General features: G+C 47.6%; 1 protein-coding gene across 1 annotated transcript in view; it reads left to right on the top strand.

Annotated features, from left to right (window-relative positions):
• NATD1 (N-acetyltransferase domain containing 1) overlaps positions 1-12,478 on the top strand; it is a 54,412-nt gene extending 41,934 nt beyond the window's left edge. Inside the window, exon 3 of the mRNA XM_036751289.1 lies at positions 10,037-12,478. Within this exon, the coding sequence (XP_036607184.1) occupies positions 10,037-10,153 (117 nt within the window). The 3' untranslated portion in view covers positions 10,154-12,478. The remainder of the gene's footprint in view (positions 1-10,036) is intronic.
• The last annotated feature ends 1,671 nt before the right edge of the window (positions 12,479-14,149 follow it).

Here is a 14,149-nt window from a genome sequence, read left to right as displayed (position 1 = left end):
GATGGATGGATGAAAATGCATTTATTAAACATTTACTCTCTACCAAGCAGTCAGTCAAAAAACATTTGCAAAATCCTGGGGATACAAATTTTTTTAAAAAGATCATTCCTGTCTCAAGGAACCTACAGTCTAATAGGAGGAAAAAACACCCATAGGAAAGTGGGTGTCCAGGGAGAGTCACTTTTGGAAAGTTACTAGGGACAGGGTGAGGGGGGCACTGGTCCTAGCGGAGTAGATTTTGGCACATCCCTTCCAGGAACAATGGTAGGATTCATTTGATCATGGCGGGAAGAAGGGTGCTTGAAGGCAAGGTGTTTGGTGAGATTGTCAAAGATCAGAGTGAAAAGTGAAGCATGTTTGAGAGCCAGCCTGAGACAGTGGGCCACGGAAGGCAGTCGCCATTGAGGAAGTTTCAGAGATGAAAGGCTGAAAACCTTCAGGGCATGGTCTCTCATCTGAAGCGGCCATGCATGCAGCTGGAGACGCTGTTGAGAAGATGGCTAGGCAGGGTAGCGGTTATCCTCTCTAAATGTAGGTGAAATGAATGAAGCATCAACTCTAATTTGTGGGGTAAGGGGTCAGAGTTTTCCGTTTCAGACGTCACACTCAGAGACAGAATTGCACTGGACTCTCGTAAGTACAGGTGGGCAGGGGTGGAGAGGATCAGGCATTGATTAACTTGGGTGACACAGCCTGGCTCACTGGCTGAGAATATGTATGAGCTAAACTGACCTCATCCTAGGAACTACCAGAGAGGCCTTGTGTGTAATCTTGTGTTCATGGGGCTATTTGTCATCTTCCTCCATCAAATGCCTGAGACATGGTGTGTATGGAAAGGACACTGGATTTTAAGTCATAAGACCTGGGTTTGAAAGCTGACTCCATGACAAACCGAATTGTGTGGCTGTGGATAAGTCACTTAATTGAGCCTCATGAGATAATGCAAACTTTAAAGCATGAGGGAGATGCTGACTATTATTAAAAAGGAGATAACCCACCTCACAGGGCTGCTTTGAAGAAAGTGCTTTCAACCGAAAAGCACTATGTGCTTGGGGCGTGCTTAGCATAGTGCCTGACACATAGTAGGTGTTTAATACATGTTTGTTGGCTGACCGACCGACCGGCTGACTCGTGGTGCCTGGAACTGTCACCTCTTTCTTTCTTTCTCCTCCTGGTGGGAATGGGCCCCCAGATCTGGGTTGATTTGCTTCACTACTGTAGCTGTGCTAGAAGACATCACAGGTTCGGCCCTTTAACTCCTGCCTCGAGAGGAGACAGAAACATACGCCTGATGGCTCTCCTCTCTTTAGAGGAAGAGGATTCAACTTTTCTTTAGCCTATAAAGAATTTTTACTGAATCTTTCGAGGTGAGTTACTCCTTGGAGAGCCATGGTGACTGGAGTCAGGAAGACCTCGGTTCGAGTCCTGACTCTGACACTTTGGCGAGTCACATAACTGCTCTTGACCTCAGTTTTGTCGTGGGTGAAGTGGGGATCCTCCCTGGAGCTCAAATTTGAATGTAGAATGTGTCAGTTATGGTTGCCGAGTTCGAATCCAGCCCCGCCATCCCTCACCACCTGTGCCATCTTGGTAAAAATCACTGCACCTCCTTGGGTCTCAGTTTCCCTCATCTGTAACATGAAGGGATTGGACTAGACGATCCCGTCCAGCTTTCCATATCCAGCCCTCCCTGCCCCTCAAGTCTTAGTGCGGTGTTAAACCGTGAAAGCTTAAAACTGCACTCATATCATCTTGCTTGACCCTCACAACAACCCTGCCAGGTCCTATTGTTATCTGCAATTTACAGTTGGAGAAACCGAGGCAGGCAGAGGTTAAGTGACTTGCCTGGGCATGCAGCTAGCAGGAGGCCTGTCCGTGTCTGAGGCTGGATTTGAACTTGGGTCAAACCGACTCCAGGTCCTGAGCTGCCCCAACCGGCTCCTTAGCCGCACTAAGACTTTTGGGACACCCTGTAACAACAGCTGCAGTGCTTTAAGGCATGCAGAGAGCACTTGTACAAGCATTACCTCATCTGTTCCTCACCTAGGAACCTAGGAAGCAGGTGCTGTTATCAGTGACATTTTGCAGATGAGAAGATTGAAGCCAGCAAAGAGGTCCAGTGACTCGCCCAGGGTCACACAGCTAGTAGAGGCTGTCTTTTGCCTCTGTTTGCGTCACCGGTGTTTAGCACAGTACCTGGCATGCAGTAGGTGCTTAACAGATGTTGGCAGATTGATTGAAGCCAGATTGGAACTCAGAGTAGAAACAGAAAGTAGACCAGCTTGGCAGGTTAAGAGTTGGGGATGAGGAGTACAATGATGCATAAGAAGCCTAGAAGATTGGCTGGAGCCCGATTTGGGAGGGTTTTAAACATCGGAGGAGCTGATTTGATCATGCAGGGATGAGGGAGCTGCTAGGGCTTTCCTGGTGCAGGCAGGATGGGGATCTGGTGAACCAGGGGTTCCAGAGGGAAGAGATGGGGGGGGGGGGGGCAGGAAGCCAGTCTGGGCCGCAGACCACGTGGCCTGGCCCTCCTCCCCTGAATGTCCTCCCTGCCTATTCACCTCCTCTTCCAATCCCTCATGTCCCTCAGACTTCCACCCTCATACCGCCTCCTCCCGCACTCTAGTACCGCCTTTTGGGATCACCCTCAATCAATCCCCCAAGTTACTTTGTTTTCACTAATCTTCCTCTCTGTTGTTTTCTTCTAATAGAATGTACACTCCTTGAAGGCAAGAACTGTTTCTTTTTTTTTTTTTAATTGTCCCTGTATTCTCAGTGTCTGACAAAGCAGGCTGTTAATTCTTGTTGAATGAGTGAGTGATTACTTCCTGGTTACTAGAGTCCTACTTTACTGACTCACCGTGGTCCTAGGAAACTGGATGGTGGAAGGGATTTAAATTCTGTGACTGGGGACTAAGGACTAAGACTCCTTTGCTTTAAAGCCTTCCTTTTCTTCCTAGCTTCTCAATTGCCTTCTCCAGAGACTGATAGTTACAATCCCTGAGATTTGGACCACAACTGTTTACTGAACATTTACAGCTAGATGTCCCAGAGGCATCGCACAGGCTTAGGAAGGATTGAGGCCCTGCTCTCCTGACTCCAAGAGAGGGCAGATGGAGGATGCATCCATTTCTCTCCTGCCTCCATCTGCCATTAGTTCGAATGAGTCTGTGGCGGTAAAGCCTCCAGGACCCTTAGTCACAGTGCACTGTGGAAATGAAAGGTCTGCGTTCTGTTGTTCAGTTATTTCAGTCCTGTCTGACCCCTTGTGACCCCATTTGGGGTTTTCTTGGCAAAGATATTTGCCATTTCTTTCTCCGGATGGCGTTGCTAATGAGGAAACTGAGACAGGGTTAGGTGACTTGCCCAAGGTCACACAGCTAAGCAAGTAGCTGAGGCTAGATTTGTATTCGGGTCCTCTTGATCGCAGGGCCTGCGCGCTTGTCTGCCGTGCCACCTAGCTACCCCCTCTTTGCTCTGCCCTCCCCATCTCCTCCCCTCGAGGGGTGTGGCATCATATCTGGCAGTGTTATCAAAGAATAGGAACCTGGGAAACCATCTTCTTTATCATTCCCAACCACTTTTCTCTTTCTCTCCCCTCCTGACTGCAGCCATTACCGGTTCTCTGGCCCCTTTTCAGGGTCCTGGGGCACATTTATTCAGTCACTTCACACTCAGGCCTTTGTCTCTCCCTCTGTCTCTCCCTCTGTCTCCCTCTCTCCCCCCTTCTCTCTCCCCTTCTCTCTCTCTCTCCCTTTCTCTCTCCCCTTCTCTCTTTCTCTCTCCCTCCCTCCCCCTCTCCCTCTCTCCCCTCCTCTTGCACTCTCACTCTCTCTCTTTCTCCTTCCTAGCCAATGCACAATGTCAGAATTTCCCCCGGATGACTGGACTCATCCTCTCCCCTTCTGAGAGGGGTTTACAAGGACTCTCCCAGCTGTCAGCAGGAGAGCCCTTGTGGTGACTTTTCAGCCAGCTCATGGAGAACTTGGTATTCTTTGCATTTATAGACTGTTAAGAGGCTTTTTACAAAGGAATGGCAAGTGCCAAAAGCATCCTCCCACAGTGGGGTCAATCCAGCATCTGTTGACGTTACTGAAGCAATCCATAACCCTGAAATAAAACTCTTAGCAGAACCATATCAGGTCATCATCTGGAAGGGAATTGGGCAGGGGGATCCCAGCTCCTCTGAATATCTCTGGCTACCCTGGAGACATTGATCTGGGAGCTGGGGGTGTTCTTGATGACAAAAATAGCATGGAGATCCGCAATGAATGCCTCATCCAGGAGGTTTCTTTGTGGGTAGTTGGTAGCATCTTAAAAGCCAATACTGGGAGGCAGCTAGGTGGCACAGCGAGTAGAGTACTGGCCCTGGAGTCAGGAGGACTTGAGTTCAAATCCAGCCTCAGACACTTGACGTACTTACTAGCTGTGTGACCTTGGGCAAGTCACTTAACCCCTGCCTTCCCCCTCCTAAAAAAAGAAAAAAAGCTCAGTGTTGTTTAAATAAAAACAAAGCCAATACTGCCTAACCTAGCCCTCTAGGAAAAGCTCCTGCTGGGGAGCTCTCAGCCGATGGAGTCCTTAGTGGTTCAGGGCCTTTCTGGAACCAGCAGGACTGCTGTCCAGTTTTATCGGGTGGCCTTCTGTAATTATGTTTAAGAACTGACAGTCTCATGGTGAGTGCCTCCCTTCCTCTCCATTGTGAGTAGTCCCTTCAGCAGTGATGACAGCGTAATGTCGATACTTTGTCTCCATTTCACAACATGGCTTCAACGTAGCTTTCTTGCTTATTTCGTATAATTCTTCCTGCATATTGTGTTTGTGGTTAAGTCATTTTGGTCATCTCTTTGTGGCCCCATTTGGGGTTTTCTTAACAAAGAGACTGGAATGGTTTTGCCATTTCCTTCTCCAGCTCATTTTACAGATGAGGAAACTGAGGCAAACAGGGTTCAGTGACTTGTCCAGGGTCATACAGCTAGTAAGTGTTTGGGACCAGATTTGAACTCAGGTAGTTGAGTCTTGCTAACTTCAGGCCAGGCTCTATCCATTGCTCCACCTAGCTGCCTGAATACCATGCTCTGTCCAAAACAACTTTCTTCCTGTTCCTCATAGGAGACACTCCAATCTCCTACTTCCAGACCATTACACTAGCTGTTCCCAATACCTGGAATGTACCCGCTGTTCACATCTATCTCCTAGAATCTTTAATTTCCTTCACTCCCAGTGAGGGAGCTCCTTCCCCCTGACTTGTCTGATATATAATCTCTAATGTGTTCTTTCTCTGATTTCTGGGTTTGTTTTTTTCCTGTTGACTTGGATAGATGGGTTCCTTTGCATGTGTGATAATGGTGATAACAATTTCCTTCAAAGCTTAGCTCGGGCACCGCCTTCTCCACAAACCCTTTCCTGATTTTCCCCTCTCACCTCCCCCGGCTGCTACAGCCTTTCCCACAAAATCACCTTGTGTCTGTTTTTAAATTTGTACATATATGCGTGCTCACACATACGTGTTGTCTCTCCCGGTAAGAGTGTTTGCTCCTGAAAGGCAGAGGTTTTGTCTTTGTGTCCCTAGAGCCTGACACATGGTGGGCACTTGATAAATGCAAGATGAATTGATTAGTTAAGATTAATTGATTGGCAGCCAGCCCCTAGAAAGGGGAGATGCAGGAATAGGAAGCTGGTGAACTAAGACGCTGGGAGAAGAGAGAAGGAAGAAAGGTCACTCTCGGTAATGAAATTGCTGCTGCCTTTGTCTGGAGCTGCTAAAGGAAATTCTATTGAAGTGAGTTCGGGGGGGGGGGGAGTAATTGAAAAGAAAGTGGACTCTTTACACAGGTCCTCTCCCCAGGCCCCCAGAGATGTAGGGGAGCAGGTATAACAGCTGTAAAGACCTAATCCCCCTCAAAGTGGAAGGGATAACTATGCATATGTGTCGGTCTCCAAAGAACAAAGAGCAGAAGTATATGATCACTGAGGCGATAAGGTGGCTCAATGATCAGAGACTTGGGTTAGGAGTCAGGAAGACCTGAGTACAAATCCTGCCATGTACAATAGCTGTGTGATGCCAGGCAAGTTGCTTAACCTTTCTTAGCCTCCTGTAAAATGAGGGAGTTGGGTTCGGTGGCTTCTAATGTCCCTTCCAGCTTAAAATCTGGTCCTTTGATCCCAAGTGCAGGGTTGAAAGAACCTAGCAGAATCTTTCTGTATTCTGGTCATGAGTGAAGAGAACAGAAAGTTCTCTGTGGCAGTTGCATTGGAGACAGTTTATATTGCAAAGAGATGCTGGTTTGGTTACTTAACCAGGATAATTGAGTGAAAGATGGACCATCCAAGTTACAGACTGCATGTATCCCATGAGAATACAGATGGCTGCACATGATGCTGAAGATGTGTTTGTCTGGATGAGATGGAAACATGGAGTATGATGCTCAGTTCTTTTATAAAGTATGAGCCATGAAGCAACCAGATGGAGTGAAATAGCCGGTATCAGATGGACAAGGTCTTCGGCTACACTCCTCTTGTTCCTTTTCAGCCGTCCTGTGCCCATACATCTGCTGCCAGTCAGTCGTTGACCCCCTTGACTTCATACTCGATGTAAATGGAAACCTCAGTCCAATCCATTGACCTCCCCTTTCTCCTTTTAAAGCTTTTTTATACCATTTTCCTTTCTTTTTTTAGTTTCTTTTTTCAAATAAGTTTATTTATTTTTAGTTTTCAACATTCATTTCCATAAGTTTTCTATTTTCTTCCCCTCTCTCTTCCCAAGATGGCGTGCGGTCCAATATAGGCCCTACATATACATTAAACATTTTCACATTAGTCATGTTGTATAAAAGAATTATAACCAAGGGAATGAACCACGAGAAAGAAAAACGTAAAACAAAACAAAAAAAGAAAATAGTCTGCTTCGGTCTGCATTCAGATTCCATGTTCCTTCTTCCAGATGTGGATGGCATTTTCCATCATGAGTCTTTTGGAGTTGTTTCTGTCTTTGCATTGCTGAGAAGAGCTAAGTCTATCAGTCAGTCATCACACACTATGGCTGTCACTGTTTACACCATTTTTCTTAAGCCACAGTCATTTCCCAATTTGTTTTCTCATCCAATGGACTCTTCCTTATAATAAAGAAAAACTGTTATGACAAGCAACCAGCAAAATAACCCCCTCCAACAGGGTATGTGGTATTCTGCACCTGCTGCCCTCCACCTCTTAACCGAGAGGAGAACAAGCTTTTTCCGTTCTCTGGGCCCAAGATTATACTTTTCTTTCTTCATCTTATTCTTAGACTTCCTTTTCATTCCCTCTAATTTATGCCCTAAAGCATCTATTCTATATAAACACCAGTTTACAGCTTACAAAGTACATGCATGTGCATTGAATTTTTAACTTCTTTCTTTGAATATACTATGCCTTTTGTCTGTAAGATTAGACTCTGCCTTATACTGGCAACAGGCCACAGTGTCCCATTTCATATTTTTGTTTTCCCTCCATTCTCTCTTGTTCCCCCCACTCCCTGAAAACAGGAGTATTTGCTGGGCCAGAGTTGAATAAGAGTAACTCAAAGTTCAGTTGGTCTTAAAGAGAAGTGGGGGTGGAGGGGATGGGGTGGAGAGAACAGCAACCACTTTGGAGGGGGGTAGGGTATAAAGTGGAAAGGGATTTCTAGCATCTGGAAAGAAGGTCACCTTCGCCTCAGAGGAATTCATGGACATTTCAGCTAGAACTTAAAAACAGTGATAGCTTACTTACCTAGAATGATTAGGATTTGGGGAGGAGGGTGGCGGGGGGGGGGGGGGGAGGGTGAGATGAATTTAAATTTTAGCTAAGGGAGATTTAACTAGAACATCTTTTGTTTGTTTCTAAACTGTACCACCATGCTTTCCTGCCTTAGTAATTAGAGTATGTGGAATACCATTGAATTTTTTTAATGGGGGGATGGGGTGGGATCTTGGGTTGCCTTAGGGCCATTATTATGGAGAGCATCACAAACAAAATGTATTTTTTTTTGTATATAAGTATATACGTGTTGAAAATAGTAAACAGTTTTGTAAATCGCATTCAATTCATCGAGCATTTATTAGGCACCATGTGCAAGCCCTGGTTATTGTTTCTCTTCTCCCTCCCCCACTTGGCCTCTCTCTCTCTCTCTCAGTCTCTCTTTCTTTCACACACACACACACACACACACACACATATTCCAGTAAGTTATAAGTTCTGGTTAGCTAAGTTTCATTGAGGTTTGATTATATATAATAGTTTGCTTGTTCCTAATATTTCAGTATACATTACTCGGCAATAAATTGTGCCATTCAGATATACCCTGATTGTTTTCCATACTGGGCTGTGGCTTGTCCTTGAGGCTTAGGTGTCCAGGCCAGACCAGCTCACGGTGGCACGGTGGTTAGAGTGCTGGGCCTGGAGTCAGGAAGCCCTGAGTTCAAACGTGTCCTCAGACTCATACTAGCTTCCTCATGTGTTAAACAGGGATGATAACGGCACCTCCCTCCCAAAGTTGTTGAGAGGATCACATTTGTGAAGGGCTTTGCAGACCTTCAGACAAGTTAAAACAACTTACTGTTTTTTAAAATATAGCCATTTTCCAGATAAAGCTCTGACCCACCACCCCTGTCGAGGAAGGTTCCCTAATAACAAAAACCAAGCAGCTGACTCCGTGGCTGCGTTTGATGAATGTATGCCGTGTTCTAGTCCCATATTCCCCCACCTCTCAGTCAGGAAGAGGAAGGTGTGTTTACTTACATGTTTTCTGAGACCCACACCAGTCCTTACGATGACTTAGAGTCTGGTTTCCTCTTAGCATAGAACAGTTATTTCTGCTGCAGCAGGGATCCCTACCATAGCGCTCTTTACTGCCTGTGTGACCCTGGCTCTGAATCTGAGTTTTCTCATCTGAAAAAGGAGGGTGTTGTGGGATACTCTGCCTAGCTTTAAATCGATGAGCCTATTAGGATCAAGCCTGAGTGTCCACTGGGTCTCCAGATGGTGGACCAGACCACCCAACAACCCCCTTCTCTTGTTGTTAAAGTTAGAACATTTGTTAGGTGCTTATGGTGTGCCAGGAACTGTACTAAGGAATTGGGATTCAAATACAAGCAAGTGTGAAAGCCCTGCTCTGAAGGAGCTTAGGTTCTAGTGGGGGGAGGTGGGGAGAGACGGAGGATGTGGTGAGATAACTCATAAAGAAGTGGGAGGGCGGTGAGGAATGGTGCCTGTGAAGGGCCCCTGGGGATTCTGGGAAGAAGCTAGACATAAGTAAGGTAGAGAATGGCTGGTATCCTTCCTAAAGTGGCGGTGCTGAGGAGAGAGTCACCAGGGAGGAAAGGAGGGTCTCAGGGTGGCGGCAGTGGGGTGGGAGAGGAAAAAGAGGAGGATTCTGGAGAGTCCAGAGCAAATAGGGCCTCTTTTGGGAAGGAGGGGTAGGTGCGCCTCAGATTGTCCCCTACGGTCCTTGAGTCCTTCCAGAGGATAAGGGGGTCCCAATGAAGGGAAATCAGGGTGTAAGGCAAATAAGAATCAAAGTAAAAAAAACCCCATATTTGGCCCACTTCTTCCCGACAGTAGTTCTGCCCTAAACGTTTTGGTACTTCCCACTTTGTCATTGCTGGGAGACCTGGGGTCAGGGTGGGAAGACGGCGTTAAGTGAGGGGTAAGATAGATTCAAAATATCTCTGAGACAACCACAGGCACTACTGACCTTGAGGCAGGCTCACAGAGTAACGTGGTGGTTCCGCTTGCCCAAAACTGTCTCTGCCATTGGCTGAGACACAGATAGAGGCAGCCAGCTGGTGCAGTGGATGGAGCCCCGGCCCGGAGGGTAAAATGAGTGAATATTTGCCAAGTACTTTGCCAACCCTAAAGTGCTATATGAAATGCCAATGATCGCTGTAATTAATATTTTGTCCATTATTAATAATATTAAGTATTAATGCTTAATTATATTTAATTAGTTATATTTCTGGATGCTGATGATGTCTCTTGCATTTTGTTTTGTTTTTCTCTCCCCTCGGATTCCCAGGCTGCCCTGGACTTCGTAGTGGAGGAGGATCTGAAAGCCCACCTGACCTGCTGGTACATTCAGAAGTATGTCAAGGAAAACCCATTGCCCCAATACCTGGAACGTTTGCAGCCTTAATCCCAGCCCGGACAGAGCCTGGGACGCTCGCTTCTTCAGCTCCCTCTGTCTTCCTTTGTCTCACCAGCACACTCTGTTCCTGACTGTTCAGTGCGGCCTTTGCTTCCGTATGGTCTCAGGAAACATCTTCCCCGCCAGGGAACAGACTCAGAATTATTTTTCTAAGGATGCTCGAAACCTCATAGGGAAGCTGCCCCTCCTCTTCTGTGGGGACCAACTGTGGCTGCCATGGGGTTCTCTCCCGTGTCCCTCCTCTCTACCCCTCTCGTCTCTCTGCCACATCCCCATGGTGGGTCGTGGAAACTAGGGAGAGGTACTGTTCCTGTCTGAATCTTACTGCCTAATGTCCTACCCAGGGAGGTACCTGGAGAAAGGATTTGGGGCAGTTCTTTGGTTTGGGTTTTTTTCCCTTTCCATCCTTCATCACCTCCTGGGCTTTACTTCAGGACCATCACTCCCTCCCTTTTTAGGTCTGCAAGCAAAATGTTTGTCAACCACTGGATTTTTACCAGGGCAAGGGAGGACAAATCTAGCCCTCCTCGCTCTCCCTTCCCTTTGTTGCAGCAAAGGGAAACAGGGGCAGAAGATGGGAAGGGCAGGGAAAGGAGTCAGAGGGGGAGAGACAGTGCTCTTCCTTCCAATCCCTCAGGAATAAAGGCCACCAGTCATCAAGGGGATACACCAGGAATGGATTCATCAAAGCAGGTCCTAGCCCGCATCTTGTCCGAGTGGGAGTAGGATGTGGCTCTCTCACCGGCTTACACCAATGAGCCGCAAGAATCAGGTGCACACCTACCTCCCCGCCTGCAGTAAGCCAAGGTCCTGGGTGCCATGTTCTACTGCCGAGGCTGACGTGGATGAGATTGAGGTGGGGGTGAGGGGCACAAGGAGAAGAGGAAGGGAATTCATCTGTGGCTATCTCTAGAGCCCTCCTGGCCCTCCAGGAGTGATGCACTTCTCCCAGTCAGGGGACAGGAAGTTAACTTGACTATGTCTTTGGATGGAAGGACGATTCTTGATCCACTCTCTTCCACGTTCATTTGAATCCCCATCTTTTTTTTTTCCCCTCTCCCTTTGAACATGGTGGCTTGAATCTAGGAGCAATAAGCATCATTAGTGATTGGAGGGTCCCTCTCCATTGACCTTGGTGCGTCAAATCCCAGATGCTGCCCTCACACAGCCCCTCCCCCCACACTCCTTTTACACTTCCCTCTCTAGCCATCTCAGAGAACAAAGGTGGGTGAAGCACAAGAGGCCGTTTCTCTTTTCAGGATGATACACGGGCCTATTTGATTAAAACAAAAAAAGAAAAAAAATTGTGTCAGCTAAAGTTTAAGATTCTCTATCCTGCATTGTCAAACACATGCACCTAAGTGTACATCTACGCTGAATAATAAGCAGATTGGGTAAATGCCTCAGAGGAATATGACTTGTACAGCCAAGGGTCCTACTGTGGCACCCATGGGATTCTCTGCATGGAGACAATTTCTATTCAATGTGGTTGATCTTGGTGCCAGCCTCTCTTTGTACACCTTCCTTCTATCTGGTCCTAAAATATGCCATGCTCCCTGCTCTTTGCCCTATTAATAGTGCAGCTGCCAAGCTAGCCTGGTGGTAGACTGTTGGTATCACCCATCCTGGGACTAAGCAACCAGTTCTTGCTGAGAGACCAAGCTCAGCGTTTTTGTTACCTCTGCCTTCCACAAAACATTATTTTGCCTGCTTAAAAGCTGGGCTTTGGACAGGACATCATGCTGATGCTTGGAAGTAATTGAGTGAAGATGGGAGAAGGAAACAGTGTCAGTCTTGGCATCCCAACCCCCATTGCTCAACTCTCACTCCCAAAGGATATTTTCTTTGTGTCATGAGACATCAGTAATCCATGTTAATGGATAGAGCTGTGCTTCTGTCTGTCCCTCCACAGCCTGGGTGTGTTCTTCACTTAACAGTATTTCCTGAATAGCCAATTCATTCCATTCCCCATCCCTGGTCACCAGTAGCACTCGCAGAGATCAGATCTTCCCATTTTAAACTCTTCCTCCTCTCACACGTCTTTCATTCGCTGGCTCAGTATTATATCTTTGCCTTCCTCCTGGTCTTTGGCAGAAGAGGCAGCTACCTTAGAAGAAACACTGACAAGAATGGGCTGGGGGATGATGGGCCTCAATTCCTCTGTGAGACTGGATGAGAAGCTCACCAGTGCTAAGGGCTATCAAACTGAGACTTCCTGTGGCATTGCATCCTCAAGTGTGCAAGGAAAGCCGCCTGGTGCCGAGTGAGCCAAGACTGGCGTGTGTGTGTGTGTGTGTGTGTGTTAGTGGTCGGTGGGAGCTTTATTGCCCTGATCCAGAGTGCTGGGAAGTAGAGGGGGGGAGGGTGGAGAAGGGGCCAGGGAAAGGGTGCCTGGTGATTTTTAACAGGCCTCCCACCCTCTCTGTGCCATGGCTTAGGTCCGAAGAGTTGATGCTGGGGTGGGGTGGAGGGAACGCACAGACTGGGCCTCAGGTTTCAGCGTTAATGCTTCCTTTGTTTGGTCTCTGTTTAGATTAAAAGGCAGTACTGCAGAGTCATATTTTCCATTTGCCGAGGTACTGCCTTCACTAGTCCCGCACTACTGGGACACCTCTCTCTCAGCCTTGTGCTCAAAGCCACTCTAGCTGGTCTTCCGTATAGAAACTGCCCCCTGCCCCCATTCTCCAGGGGCCCTGAAAGGAGACCCGGAACACAGTGGTCCCAGGGCTCATCAGCTGTCCATTCTTAGTGCTTCTGGGCTGGTGACGTAAATTGAGGTTTCCCCAAAGTAGATCTATCATATTGCAGCTGGTTATGATGGATACTTTTGTAGGCCTTGTGGCGAGGGTGCCGTATTCCTAACTGCTGCCCCTGTTGTACACCCACCCTTCTGTGGAAGAGGCCCTTCCAGGACATGTTCTCCTTGCCCCCTCCCTTCTAGGAGGTTGCAAGGGATGAGGCCACAGTGACACCCTACCCTACCCCACTCTTACCCAGTTCTGCCCTCCACATACCTCTGCAGGTCATGACATGACACTGCCTTTCATGGGACAGGCTGGGTACCACCAGTGGGGTGGTCTTCCAGCAGGTGAGGCCTGTACAGGTTAGAGCCAGTCAGGGAAAAAAGGAAAGCCCCTGGAATTTTAAGTTGTGTTTAAAAATTTTGAGTATCAGGGAGGAAAGAGAGTGGTGTGGATAAAGACTGACCAATGGAAAGTGGAGTTGGAAGCTGGGATGCCTTCCTCCCCCCACCACCCCCCAAACCCCACACACACAGAAATGGTGCTTTCCAGGCTCGGGGTGGGAGGGAGTGTCAGGGTCAGGACTCTTCATTTCCTCTACTCAAGCTGGCGCCTTGGGGGTTAGCAAGCTTAAGTAGGAAGCATCTTCCCTAGGAATCTCCTTGGCAGCAAGACCTAGGGTGAAAGGCTGGTTCAGCAGGTGCGTGCTACCTCCCTCTCCCCTCTCTTTGCTAGCTTCCTAGAACATCCTTCCTGGGCCCAGTCCCTGCCACACCCCCCTCTAGTTCTGTCTTTTGTAATGATGGGCAGCATCATGAAAACCATTCTTTCTCCTCATGACAGTCAAAGGGAGAGAGGACTGTTCACCCATCTCAGGGAGTCAGGAGGAGGACAGGGACTGGCATGGAATGTTGGCGTATGCAACTTGCAGGGCCTTGCCCTGGGTATCCACTCCACCTGCAGGTTGGTCAGGAGTCCCAGGACAGATGAGATCAGTTGATATGGCATGACCGAGGGAATAGTACAAGGTTTGCCACAAATCTTTGTATTTAATCCCAGTTCTTTGATAACTTGAAGCTAAGCTGACAACCCTGTGTGTTATCAGTAACTGTGCTTTTTTAAAAATATATAAACACAATTAAAAAAACGAAAACCCTTAGTACTTGAATAGACATGGGGGCGTCTTGTCTCATACCCATGAAGGCTGTCTTCTTGAGTCACCTGCGGAATGCTGGAAGGCACC

Source organism: Trichosurus vulpecula, chromosome 1, assembly GCF_011100635.1.
Source record: "Trichosurus vulpecula isolate mTriVul1 chromosome 1, mTriVul1.pri, whole genome shotgun sequence".
NCBI lineage: Eukaryota > Metazoa > Chordata > Mammalia > Diprotodontia > Phalangeridae > Trichosurus > Trichosurus vulpecula.
The sequence above is the reverse complement of the archived record's forward strand: the minus strand, read 5'-3'. Positions and strand labels throughout refer to the sequence as shown.